Source organism: Ranitomeya variabilis, chromosome 7 (assembly GCF_051348905.1).
Source record: "Ranitomeya variabilis isolate aRanVar5 chromosome 7, aRanVar5.hap1, whole genome shotgun sequence".
Taxonomy (NCBI): domain Eukaryota; kingdom Metazoa; phylum Chordata; class Amphibia; order Anura; family Dendrobatidae; genus Ranitomeya; species Ranitomeya variabilis.
Window position 1 is genome coordinate 207,289,959 of NC_135238.1, and position 14,069 is coordinate 207,304,027.

The 14,069-nt window shown below is 39.9% G+C and overlaps 1 protein-coding gene across 3 annotated transcripts in view; it reads right to left on the reverse strand.

Moving 5' to 3' along the window:
* Positions 1-14,069, reverse strand: part of CERS6 (ceramide synthase 6) — a 237,715-nt gene that overhangs the window by 45,752 nt on the left and 177,894 nt on the right. For all 3 annotated transcript variants that reach the window (XM_077272784.1, XM_077272786.1, XM_077272785.1), the window contains exon 5: positions 6,639-6,689. In XM_077272784.1, the coding sequence (XP_077128899.1) occupies positions 6,639-6,689 (51 nt within the window). The remainder of the gene's footprint in view (positions 1-6,638; positions 6,690-14,069) is intronic.

Consider the following 14,069-nt stretch of genomic DNA (forward strand, 5'->3'; position numbering starts at 1 on the left):
TACGTTCTCTAAAAACAAGAATTCGGGAACACATCTATGACGTAGAGAATGTTAATATTAATAGAAATACATCACAAGTTTCACAACACTTTATTAATGAACATCAGTCCAATCTTGAGTCACTTAGAGTGTATGCGATCGAAAAGACGCACAAACCATTTAGAGGAGGAGATATCGAGGTGACCCTAAGAAACAGAGAAACCTGGTGGATCTTTAAATTGGGAACCAGGATACCACATGGTTTAAACAAAAGGAAGGATATCATGCTCTTTTATCAGCCTTGTTGAGTGCCAATTTTGGTACTGGGTTTTCTTTCCGTATATTTGGTTACCAGGTTTGTAGTTTATTTATCTGTGCTTCTTTAATTAATTATTTATTATACAGTCTCACTCCACAGAAATGAAATGTTATCACGGCAGTGTTCGAACCCACTCTGGGTGTGACAGCGTTAAGGTACCGTCACACTAAACGATATCGCTAGCGATCCGTGACGTTGCAGCGTCCTCGCTAGCGATATCGTTTAGTTTGACACGCAGCAGCGATCAGGATCCTGCTGTGATGTCGCTGGTCGCTGAATAAAGTCCAGAACTTTATTTGGTCGTCCGATCGCCGTGTATCGTTGTGTTTGACACCAAAAGCAACGATACCAGCGATGTTTTACACTGGTAACCAGGGTAAACATCGGGTTACTAAGCGCAGGGCCGCGCTTAGTAACCCGATGTTTACCCTGGTTACCAGCGTAAAAGTAAAAAAAACAAACAGTACATGCTCACCTGCGCGTCCCCCAGCGTCTGCTTCCTGCTCTGACTGAGATCCGGCCCTAAAGTGAAAGTGAAAGCACAGCGGTGACGTCACCGCTCTGCTGTTAGGGCCGGAGCTCAGTCAGTGTCAGGAAGCAGACGCTGGGGGACGCGCAGGTGAGCATGTACTGTTTGTTTTTTTTACTTTTACGCTGGTAACCAGGGTAAACATCGGGTTACTAAGCGCGGCCCTGCGCTTCGCAACCCGATGTTTACCCTGGTTACCGGGGGACCTCGGCATCGTTGGTCGCTGGAGAGCGGTCTGTGTGACAGCTCTCCAGCGATCAAACAGCGACGCTGCAGCGATCGGCATCGTTGTCGCTATCGCTGCAGCGTCGCTTAATGTGACGGTACCTTTAGACTCGTGCAGTCTTGCTGTCTTTTGCCTTGTCTATTTATCCATGAGTCTATTTATATTTCAAGGGTGATTCCTGAACCAAGAGAGTCTGCATCGCAACTGGTCATAACCCATATATAATATTTATTCCTCAGGTTACTAACTCTGGTTGGCATTTAAGTTCTATTAATACATATATTTAAAATATAAAAAATAAACAACAAATAATTAAAAAATATTAATATATATAATGATCTATTCTGTCTTTTTCCTATTTTGGAATTTATGGTATAATCCATCGTACCCGCTATCACCTCTTCTTTTTCATGCTGGTATAGTCATAGATTATAATCGGACAAAAACTAACCAACCACTGTTAGAACTATTTTTTGACTTCTACCCTAATATTGTTCTAGGTCAATTTGTTCCCTATTTTCGACATGCAGATCTCTTGCACCGGAATCTTTCAAACCTGCTCAATTGCGCTAAATTTAGCTTTTATATTCCTAATCTCAATTTTTCCTAAATAATATACAATTTTGTATGCAATTTTTGTAATTCCATCTAGCCAAAGCATTTGTCCTGTTTTTACTATTATGTTTGCTTTGTATTTATCTTCATGTGTCTCTACTTTGTTAGACAATTACGTCTACTAATTGTAGCACCGGTGGGTTCACCAGATATCAGTATAAAAGTATGAGACAAGTCATATAACAGATATCATGACTAAGGGTGCTCTGTCACCAGAAACGCGTTGATATTGTTTTTATTCTTATTGCTGCTGATGTTTTATCCTCCACACTATATTTGAAGTGAATAAAGTTACGGATTTTTTTCACTATATCGTTGAGCTGGATCTCCTTCCTTTTCCTGTTTTGCCTACACCCTGACACAGCGGTTCCGTGCTCCGAGTCTCCAGGGATGCCGAAAATGGTGAGCTGGACTTTGTTTAGCATGCACATTATACATACCCAGAGAACTCTGCAGCACGCATACAACACACATGCACCCATGACATCATGGGCGGTCCTCCAACTAACCATGCCCTATCCTTTCCTGTCCTGCTTTTTCATGGAATGTGTTTTCAGGATCAACAGTATCTGTACTTGGGTCTATGGCAGGAAGCAGTATGCAGTTTTTATTCACTTTCTTCTCTTGCCCTGGATCAGTGTCAGACAGATCAGAGACAGAGAGAGAACTGTGCAGCGACACAGTGATAGGGAGTTACACTATGTGAGAACCTTGCTAGATCACTAAGGGATCTGACTGCAGACTACAAGACGCACACATTTTGAAGTAATATTTTTTTCTTCTCAAAAAGTGCATTTTATTTTCTAAAACAATATGACAATAAACCATTCACCACTACCACAATGGAACCAGCTATGTTGGCATGCTGTGCTAGCAGTTTTACCAAGGCTCTGGTGACTATAGGGTCTGAAAAATTCCTGCAAAAATCACTAAGGTTCTTCCCCATAGTGGGAATACAGTCTAAGAAATTCGGCTAGATAAGAACCTGTGACTAGAGTGCAAGAGGATATTAATCTTCCCCTTATAAACGCAGACATTGTCATCACACCAATAACAAAAGAGATGGTAAAACCTAACTGATCATTTACTCACTTATAAATTACCAGTAGGAATAACAGAAAAAAAGAACAATACATAGTTCTAATAGGTGCTTGTAAAGTGTGTTTGCCATGGGCTCAAAAAGGCAACATCAGATACACCTGGTGCTAACCACTCCATGTAGCAGGGCCAAAAATTACACCCTTCCCTCACCCTTTCTCTCCTATACTGGGATCTGGACTTAAAATAGGGCCACCTGGGTTGCAGCCACGGAGTAGCTGCCTACTGCATCACTGAGCTCCAAGGACAGAATCAGGTAACAATCAGGAGACAAAACTGTAGTCAGAGGAATAGCTACAGTCAGATAGCAGGAAGTCAGACAAGTTCGTCAACTTTAGGAGGGATTACGGAGCAAACAATATCACGGTCTATGCGGCAGCTCTTGTCGATAAACAGATGTGACTGAGCAGGTCCAGATAAGGATGGAGAGTGCTTTATTAAAACATATGTCAGGAGAGCTGACGGATCCTCTCTTTAGGAATGTAAGGATCAATGAGGTAGACTCACCATGGCAAATCGTACCAAAAAATAGCTTATTTGCTATAGTCTAGATTTGTTACATGTTCTAGAAACGTCAAGTCTTACTAGAAAATTTTCAAAACCTGACTAATAAGTAAACAGATCTGGTGCCATTGTAAAGTGGGAGGAGTTATTAGGAGGAATCATTTTCCCTGCAGTGCCTCCGCAGGGCACACAAAGTATTACAGCTAGTTCCCTGATATAAGTAGTTCATCTTCAAACTACAGGTGCGCTCTTACACATAAATCCTAATAATGATCAAGTTGTTTAGGATACTGGATCCTTGTCATAATGTGTATACTTCACTATTGTATTGAAAGACTGCTAACAGAGTAGCTTCCTGATTACGAGGGGGGTGATGGTGAAGAAGAAATGAAACAGCTGGATCCAGAATGTAAAAAATTCCCCAGTAAAGATCAGCAGCAGCTTCCACATATCCATGTAACACTGTGTAACAGATGTGATCCTTCAGGGTTTTTTTTTGTAAATCTTTCATGATGTCTGTTCACATTCTTATCAAATGTTGAGTTTTGCAATGGGATTTTTAGAAGCATTATTCAAACAAAAATCCCAAAGGCGGACTTTGCCGACTGCTGCTGACCCCTACATATTATATCCACAAAGACCTTGGTTGGAGGACAAAATCCTGGAAAATGTGACTAGAGGAGGACGATGGTATTACTAAATCAACTACTAAATTGTAATCTATCGGGAGAAACTTCTGTAACTGAGAACAACTTCCAGAACCCATACCGCTAATTTCAATTATGCTTCGGTTAATCCACTGGTTTAGGCTGCGTTAACATCTGCATTACCATTTTCTGTTTCCTGTTATGTCATAGGACATAAGATAAAAAATAATGGAGTACTGGACATTACAGCAACCACTTATAATGGGGGTTCATCAAGTTCCATAATTTCATATTGAAATATTACAGCTGCGGTGGAAGAGCCAAAAATGCACATGTGAACAAAGCTCAATTGTTACTATAGCGCTCATATCTCTATTTATCTGCAATGGCATGTAAACCTTTGGGTTATTGTGAACAGTTAAGCAAGTTGGAGATTAAATGATCTCTAAAAGGCATAAAGTTAAAGATGACACGTTTCCTTTGAATTTTAGTCAAACAAATACATATTGTCATTTTTTATGTTTTAAAAATTACAAAAAGGAAAATGGGCCCCCTTTTGCAAATATCACAGCTTGTAAACCCTTTATGTAGTCAGACAAGAGTCTTTCAATTCTTGTTTGATTGATTTTCAGCCATTCATTCTTGGGCAATTCTACCAGTTCTGTGAGATTCGTCTTACATCCTCTGCTATTTTGAGGTCTAGCCACAGATTTTCAATGATGTTCAGATCAGGGGACTGTGAGGGCCACTGTAAAACCTTCAGTTTGCGCCTTTTGGGGTAGTGTATTGTGGATTTTGACATATGTTTAGGATCATTATCCATTTATAGAAGCCATCCTCTTTTCAACTTCAGCTTTTTTACAGATGATGTTATGTTTGCATCAAGCATTTGTCAAAATGTAATTGCATCCATTCTTTCCATATTCCTCATGCCATTGGCTGCAACACCACTCCAAAGCATGATTGATTCGCACCCATGCCTAATGGTTGGCGAGATGTTCTTTTCCTGAAATTCTGTGCCCTTTTTGCTCCACAAATACCTTTGATCATTGTGGGCAAAGAGTTTTATTTTAACAGTCCACAGGACTTTTTTACAAAATGCATCCGGCTTGTTTAGATGTTCTTTTGTATACTTCTGATGCTGAATTTTATGGTAAGGACGCAGGAGAGGTTTTCTTCTGATGACTCTTCCATGAATGCCATATTTTTGCAGGTGTCTCTGAACAGTATAACAATGTACCACAACTACAGAGTCTTCCAAATATTTCTGAAAGTCTTCTACAGTCAAGCGGGGGTTCTGATTTGTCTCTCCAGCAATCATATGAGCAGCTCTCACTGAAATTTTTCTTAGTCTTCTAGACCTTATCTTGACCTCCACTTTTCGTGTTAACTGCCATTTCTCAATTATATTTTGAACTGAGGAAAGGGCAACTTGAAAACCCTTTGCTATCTTCTTATAACCTTCTCCTGCTTTGTGGGTGTGAAGGATGAGGTGGATTTATTGGCAACTTACAATCCTATTGAAAGCATCTCTTGAATGCTCCCAGTCCCACATCCAACTGGAAATGCATTCAAAAACATATGGGATAGGTGTATGTCCCCCTCTATGGGTCGCCATATCCACTGTGAAGTAGGGTGCCATTTTATTGGCAGGGAATAGCTTAGAGGGGTACCATTATGTCATCGTAAATCATCTACTGTTATCTTTTTGATGCCTGTCAGTTCACTTGCCCATTTAACTCTTTGGCGCTTGCCTATATATACCTGTAGGTCCAACGACCTGTCTGCTCAGATATTCCCTCTCTTCACACCCAGTATGGATGACATAGCGTCATCTAGGAGAGCTGGGGACTGCCGTCAATGAGCGGGTGCCCCATTGCCAATCGCAATATACCTAGAGTGCCAACCTCCGCTGATAGGCAGGTGCAGAAACGAGGGTATTCATCATAGGGTATTGGTTAGAGAGATTCACTGCACACTCTGTTTTGGTGATGCAAGTTTCTTTATTTTGTGCGAACAAACATAATTAATTGTATCGTTGAAGTATGCGACACTTTGACCGACAGCACGCCAATCTTCCACCATCAATAGGGTGTACTCAGAGAGCACTTTTATATATGTGTATGGTGCTTGTTGTTGTATTTGTCATTTTCATTCAAAACATTAAAAGTTATTTTTTATTGCATATTTACTCCAGGGGCGTTTCAATGTTAGCCAAGTTATTATAACTGTAACAGAGAGGAGAAATGTAAAAATAAAACCGACATTTTAGTGATTTCTGCAGCCACGTTTTGATGATGTGGCCAGTGTAACATGCTCAAACCGGTGAAAGGTGCTCTTTGAATATCAGCATATACCGACCACAGCGGGGCCAAAACTCTTTTAGCCTCTGGCTGGTGAATGAAGCTGATGGATGTGATTAATGTATGCACCAGGTTCTTCTTTGGCACAAACAGTAAATTTGCACTCTAGTGAGACTGAGTGAGAAAAAAGCCTACTGAGTATCAAGTGATTCCGACATTCTTTTGGCAGATCGGGCAGGTGGAATTTCACTTTGCCCACTCTTTTTTTTTTCTAAAGGAAAACAAGGCTGAAGCTTACTACCCTTCCCCTTATTAAAAGCACATGCATACTTGGCCAACCTGAGCGTACATGTGTATGGGGAAGTTGGGAGGTATAGCCATCAGTGGAACAAGTATTTGGATAACAAATTATGATTACCTGGTAGGGATAGTTGTACCAACACTGCCTTGTGTTCCAGAGCCAAGGAGTCTAAAAATAAGAAGGAAAGAAAATGTGAAAATAGTCAGAGAATTAGTTTGCATCAACATTTCTGTCCAAAGGTCAAGAAAAATTTAGACTTTAGTGATGACCTGAGTCCTGTGGGACAGAATCTCAGGACACCATGTCTGAAAACAGGGCCAATCTTAACGCCCCCAAGCAAAAGTTCAACAGGCCTGACGATTTCAGCGGAAATAACCAACAGTCTGATTACTATATAGAATTAAATCTGTCCGCCAGCTGTCAGTGAAAGAAAACAAATAGCACACGGATGACAAACTCTGGGGGTGTGAATAAGACCTGACACTGGATAATGCCGAGTGCAGTAGCTTCTGTTAGCGCATCCCATATGGTATCACTTTAAACATAATCCATAAAGTCCACACAGTGTAAATACCGGCATATGGTGCTCAAATTATACTAACAGTGATCACATAACAACTCCATACGTTAGGTAACAACAATGGTGGTCTCAGTCAGGTGCTAGGATATCTGTGGCGTCTCCTTCGGATTGCCCGCACAGGTGGCACACCATTACAGCAGATCTGTCACCAAATTTCACAATGCAAAATTGTATGCACGGATAAATTGATCTCTTAGACATGATGAGTCTGTTATATTTACTTTTAAAATTCATTTTTTATAATCCTTTATCAAAGTTTATTTCTATCACCAGCTACCTAGTCCGGTCGACAGCTCCTAAGTGTCCCTCTTCACTGCTGCTGCTAAAATCTCACACTGCTCAGTACAAGCTGCAACTATTAGTCAGGCTGAGACTGAATGCACTCAGACTTATGAGATCTCTCTCAGGATTATCCAGTCATTCTTACATAGATTTTTAAAGTAAATATACCAGCTTCATCAGGGCTAAGAGATCTATTTAATATTATATACAGTTTGTATTAGTTTTTATTGAAAAATATAAAACCACAGATATCTTAATTAGGTGATAAACTCAACTTTGCTACATTCATAACCTCTATCATGCTGAGATCTCATTGTTTCAGTCAGAGAGAATAAAAACATTCTCGCCGCTTTGTGAATTTAGCTGCAATGGTTGTAAGCTTAGACATTTGGGATGTAATCGGCGTAACTTGCATTTGTAAGAAAAGTCACCATTACACGTTGTCATTTTCTTGCTGCACTTTGAAGATTGTTCTCCAATTGCTGTGTTCTTGCCGCGGTTAGCGCAGGCATTGTTGTGGAAAATCATTTAGGTGTATTTAAGGTTAAGCTTCAATGGAAGTGTCCTAACCTCACCAAGTCTCAGCCGGAGCACGCAGCAGAACAGCTCCAGCATAGTCATTTTCATTCACAATGCTAAAAACACAACCACGGATACTAAGAAGTAATTTCATATGACGGGTATGTTCACACATTGGATTTCTCATGTGTAAAAATCACAAGTGATAAATGGCAGAAATCAAGGCTAACCCTTTGGTTTCTGCTGTGAAGTTGTAGCTTGTACTACTGCATCTCCACACTCTGATGACTGATATTCATCCGTGTTTTGGACCAGATTTTCATCAGTGTTTGGTCAGTTCTTACCACCAGAGCGTTGTCAGTTTTTTTTTGCAAAGAAAACTGATGAAGAGTTCTAAAGCTTCTCCTAACAAACACTAGGATGGCATGTGTGTAGGAGTGGTGGATATGATGTTCTACTCTCTGACACCTGAAGTGGTTAAATGTATTTTTTTTTTATATATGTTATCTGAAAGCAAAACGCTCTGGGGCAGCAGGATAGCCTAGACAAAGTTAACTATAACGGCTGGCCCAGATTAGGGAGGGTTGGTGCTAAGTTCAGGAAGTGCCAAGAACAGTTAGAAAAAGTGTCGTGAAGTGACAGCAGTGGTCATAGGCAATAGGCTGCTAGGGACAACGTGAGCCTGTTACTCGGGGCAGTGGATTGCCATAGGATCCTTCCATACGAGAAGAAAAAATGGGAGAAAAAAATGAAAATTTGGTGACAATTTTGAAAATTTTGCAATTTTTAAACTTTTAATTTTTATGCCCTTAAACCAGGGTTTTGTGTCACACAAATAAAGAATCTTTCTCGCATGTGTACTTTACATGAGCACAATTTTTGAAACATAATTTTTTGTTAGGAAGTTAAAAGGGGTAAAAGTTGACCTGCAATTTCTCATTTTTCCTATAACATTTACAAAACCATTTTTTTAGGGACCACATCACATTTGAATTGACTTTGAGGGGCCTACAAGACAGACAATACCCAAAATTGACACCATTCTAAAAACTGCACCCCTCAAAGGTGTTCAAAATCACATTCAAGAAGTTTATTAACCCTTCAGGCGCTTCACAGGAATTAATGTAATGTGGAAGGAAAAAATTAACATTTAACATTTTTTTGACAGAAATTTTACTTTAGACCCAATTTTTTTTATATTTTTCAAGGGTAACAGGAGAAAATGGACAGCAAAATGTGTAGTGCAATTTCTCCTGAGTATGTCAATACTCCATACATGGGGGAAAACTTGTTTGGGTACACTGCAGGGCTTAGAAGGGAAGGAGCACCACTTGAATTTTTGAACGCAAAATTGGCTGGAATCGAGAGTGGTCATCATGTCGTCTTTGGAAAGCCTCTGATGTGACTAAACAGTAGGAAGCCTCAACAAGTGACCCCATTTTGGAAACTAGACCCCTAAATAAACTTATCTAGATGTGTGGTGAGAGGAGCACATTGAACCCCCAGGTGCACCACATAAATTTATAATGTTGAGCTGTGAAAATAAAAAAAATCACATTTTTCCCACAAACATTTACGTTTATCCCCATTTTTTATTTTGACAAGGGTGACAGGAGAATTGCACCATACAATTTGTTGTTCAATTTCTCTTGAGTCCACCGATTCCCCATATGTGGGGGAAAGCTACTTTTGAGGTATAGTACAAAGCTCAGAAGGGAAGAAGCCCCATTTTAGGGTTCAGATTTTGCTGGAATGGTTTGCAGGTGCCATATCACATTGGCAGAGGCCCTGAGGTGCCAGAACAGCAGAAACCCACATTCAGTGAGCATGTTGACACCATATGTGCCTCACTGAAATGTATAGAATTGAGCGGGGAAGAAAAAATAATTACATCTTTACTGCTAAAATGTTGTTTTAGCCCCAAATTTCTAATTTTTAGAAGGGTTAATAGGGATAAATGGACCTCTCAGTTTGTTGTTCAATTTCTCCTGAGTGTCAGTACACTACTTTTAATCGAGAACTACTTTTGAGGCACAGTGCAAAACTCAGAAGGGAAGAAGTGCCATCATTTCATGCAGATTTTATTCTTAGGCTTTGCAGGTTAAATGACCCTCTGGGAGAGTACCTAAGATGTCAAAATAGCAGAACCCCCCATAAGTGACCCCATTTTACAAACTATACCTCTCAATGAATTAATCTACGGGTGCAGTGTGATCATACTGACACCACGGGCGTGTCACAGAATTTTATACCATTGGGTAGTGAAGAAAAAAATAATTACATTTTAACCACCAAAATTTTGTTTTAACCCCAGATTTTTCATTTTTCAAGGGAAAATGAGTAAAAATGGAACTAAAATTTGTCCCACAATTTCTGCTAAATGTGGCTATACCCCATATGTGGCTGTACAGTACTGCTTAGCCCCACAGTGAGACTCAGGATGGACGGAACGCTATTTGCCTCCTGGAGTGCAGATTTTCCTAGAATAGTTTGCAGGCTCCATATACAAAGCCCCTAAGTGCCAGAAGAGCAAAATACCACCCCCAATATTACCCCATTTAGTAAGTTATACCCCTTTGGGAATTTATCTGCAAGTGTAGTGAAGATTTTAACTTCATATGTATTTTCCAAAAACAAGCAACAGTGTATGTTGCTGAGTGAAAATTGCAAACTGACTGATATTGTAGTGCCTGCACATTGTAGTGACCAGTACGTTGTAGTTACCAGTACGTTGTAGTTACCAGTACGTTGTAGTGACCAGTACGTTGTAGTTACCAGTACGTTGTAGTGACCAGTACGTTGTAGTTACCAGTACGTTGTAGTGACCAGTACGTTGTAGTGGCCAGTACGTTGTAGTGACCAGTACGTTGTAGTGACCAGTACGTTGTAGTGACCAGTACGTTGTAGTGACCAGTACGTTGTAGTTACCAGTACGTTGTAGTGACCAGTACGTTGTAGTGACCAGCATGTTATGCTGAGCTCGTGCTTTTGGAGACACGCACCTGTAAATTAGGTGGGCTGTCATCGCTATAGAAATGCTAAATATGTGGATGCTATACGTGGTTTAGGCACACTGGGGCTCAAAAGGAAAGGGGGCATTTGGATTTGGGAGTGCAGAATTTAATGGATTTCTTTTGATGACAAGGAGCCATAAAGCTTTTCCAGAGCCTTTCTGCTACCAGTAACGTGAAAACCTTCTAAATTTACATTAACAGATAACGCACCTGAAAAAGGGGTTAATAATGATGTAATATACCGACCAAATACTTAACGTGGCCTTAAAGTGTAATCGTCAATTTCATTTTTATTTCATAAATCATTAGTACACCTGAAAATAAGAAACTTTGTAATATTCCTTATCAGAGAAATCTGCTTCTTTCTCCTCCTGGACAGATCGTTCATTCTAAAAAAAAAGTTCTCGGTTCACAGGTAAAATCTGTATTCATTGAAGACATTACTGAGATAGGAGATGATGGTTGTCGCTGGGCTTTTAAGGAAACCATGATTTCCGCTATAGGCAGCCATGCTGTGTCATCGCTGTGTATAGTACAAGTGATTAGATGATCGCACCTTCAAGTCCGCTAAGGGGGATAGCAAGAACAGGAAAAAGTAAACAAAGAAAAGTTTTAAAACATGAAAAAATAAAAAAACCTTAAAAGTTCAAATCACCCCACTCTTCGCCCATTGAAAATAAAGATACTAAAAAATACACATGCGATATTGTCACGTTCAGAAAAGTCTGATCTATCAAAATATAAAAACAATTAACTCAATCAGTAAACACCATAAACAGAAACAATTCAAGAACGCCCAAATTATGTTTTTTGGTGGCCGCAATTCCACAAAAAATAGCTGTAACAAGCAATCAAAAAAGTCACATCTATCTAAAATAAACTAATACTAATAAAAACGCCATCTCACCCCACAAAAAATTAGCCATCACACAGCTGCATTAACGGAAAAGTAAAAATGTTGGAAAATGGTGACACAACCCCAAAAAAAACTTTTGTGCAAATTTCTGATTTTTTTCACCACTAAAATAATTGTTGGATATCGCCTTAATGGTAACGATGACAAGAATCATATTGCATGGTCATTTTTAACCATAAAATGTACACCTTAAAAACAATTCCCAAAACACTATTTCAGAATTGTGGGGGGTTTTTTTTTCAAAATTACACCGCATTTGGATTTTTTTCCCCCATTTTCCAGTACACTTTGTGGTAAAATGAATGATGTTTTCAAAAGTACAACAAAAAACAAACTCTCATATTTCTAAACAGACAGAAAAATGAAAGAGTTACGGGTCTAGGAAGAAGGGGAGGAAAAAACGGAAATGCAAAAATGAAAATTTAAGGGGTTAAATGTGCGATTTTGATCTGTGATTAAATTTGTCATGTCTCATGGGTTATTTATTTATTTTTTTGCAAAAATTCAGACATGTGAACCCGAGAAACAAAAGGATGGATACAGCACATTCATGAAATATGGACGATAGAATGAGGCCTCATCAGATGTCTATTTTTCACAAACGTATGTCATCTTTGTGTATGTATAGCACCGGATTTATGCCTATGGCAGCCCATGGCATTCTGCCAACGCTACCAATCACAGCCTGAAATATTTATACCTCAAACTGTTCAGCCGGTGGCTATCGCTCCTTGTTCCCCCTCCATGTGTGTGTCTGATTATGCAGAGCAAACACCTAACACTTCTCCCCTGGTAATAGTTCACAATATCAATTCTCTTCTAGTTATTCAGCAAATCCCATCAATTCTGATTTTATAAGAATATAAAATGTGTTGAATACATTTCTGACTATTGTTTCCATTAGCTTTTCTGCTCTAAGCCATAATCATCAACATTAACAGAAATAAACACTTGAAATAGATCACTCTGTTTGTAATGACTCTATATAATGTATGAGTTTCACTTTTTGTATTGAAGAACTGAAATAAATTCACTTTTTGATGATATTCTATTTTTTTTAGAAGCACCTGTACAAGCACAGTCGATGGGATTTATGGAAATCCCATGGCCACCGTGCTTCTATTTGATGCTGCGTATACTCACCCATGGTGCAGATTTATGAGCTGCAATGTGTCAATTTCTACAGAAATGTTCACATTGGAATGGACTGGATGTGGTAAATCTGCTTTGTTCAATGAACACATGCCAATTTAACTGCGTGATTGAACACAGCGTTTTGGACTCGGGGAAAATATGCTGCGTCCAAAGTGCTGCTATGTTGTGATCGTGGGAACGTACCCTATTGCATGTGAGTCACATGCACTTTGCACTGAAGTCCATGGTATGTGAGTAGTTTGCAACTTGCAATGAAGTGTTTTGCAACGTGAGGTGCCTGAAACCTACATTGAGGTCTATGGCATGTGAGTTACATGCATCTTGCACTGAAGCCTGTGGCATGTGAGTCATATGTGACCATTGACAGAAAATCTAACTTATTTGTAAACATTTGTGACTGTGTTGCAACGTGAAACCTTATTACTTGTTATTAGACTATATGGAAGCCCGATGCTATCGCATCGGGAGGGCGGTAATGTCACGATGGAGGCAGACTTTGCAGCGTTGAGAATCTCTCTCCCCCATGTGCTCACCCACCTATCCACTCTCTCTTTCCCCATGTGGTGACTTCTCCTGTCTGTGCTCTCTTCTTTGACCTGTCTACCCCATGTGCTCTCCCCATTGTCTGCTGTCTCTCTCCTTCCTGTGCTGTGTTCTCCCCTCATGTGCTGTCCCATTTGAGCTGTGTGTGTGTGTGGTGCGTATGGTGTATACAGTGTGTGTGGTGTGACGGTGTTCCGCTGGTGGTACCGCGCAAGAGGCTGGTACCACCAGCAGTTTCCATATTGAGACACTCATCACTTGGGTGACCCAATATGGCGGTTGGTGAACTTCCGCCGCTTGGAATTCTGGGATCCGAACACATCTGGACAGTACAGGATGTGAAGACATTACAAGGTAAGTATACATTAAGATGTTAACGATGTTACAGATGTGGCTCAGCTCAGTTTGTCAATTACTGTAAATAGGACTTAAAAGGAACTTGTCACCCTCCCCAGGGCGTTTTTAAGTAAAAGAGCCACCTTCAGCAGCACTAAGGCTGCATTCTGTGATGGTGGCTCTTATGCTTAGAATCCCTAAGA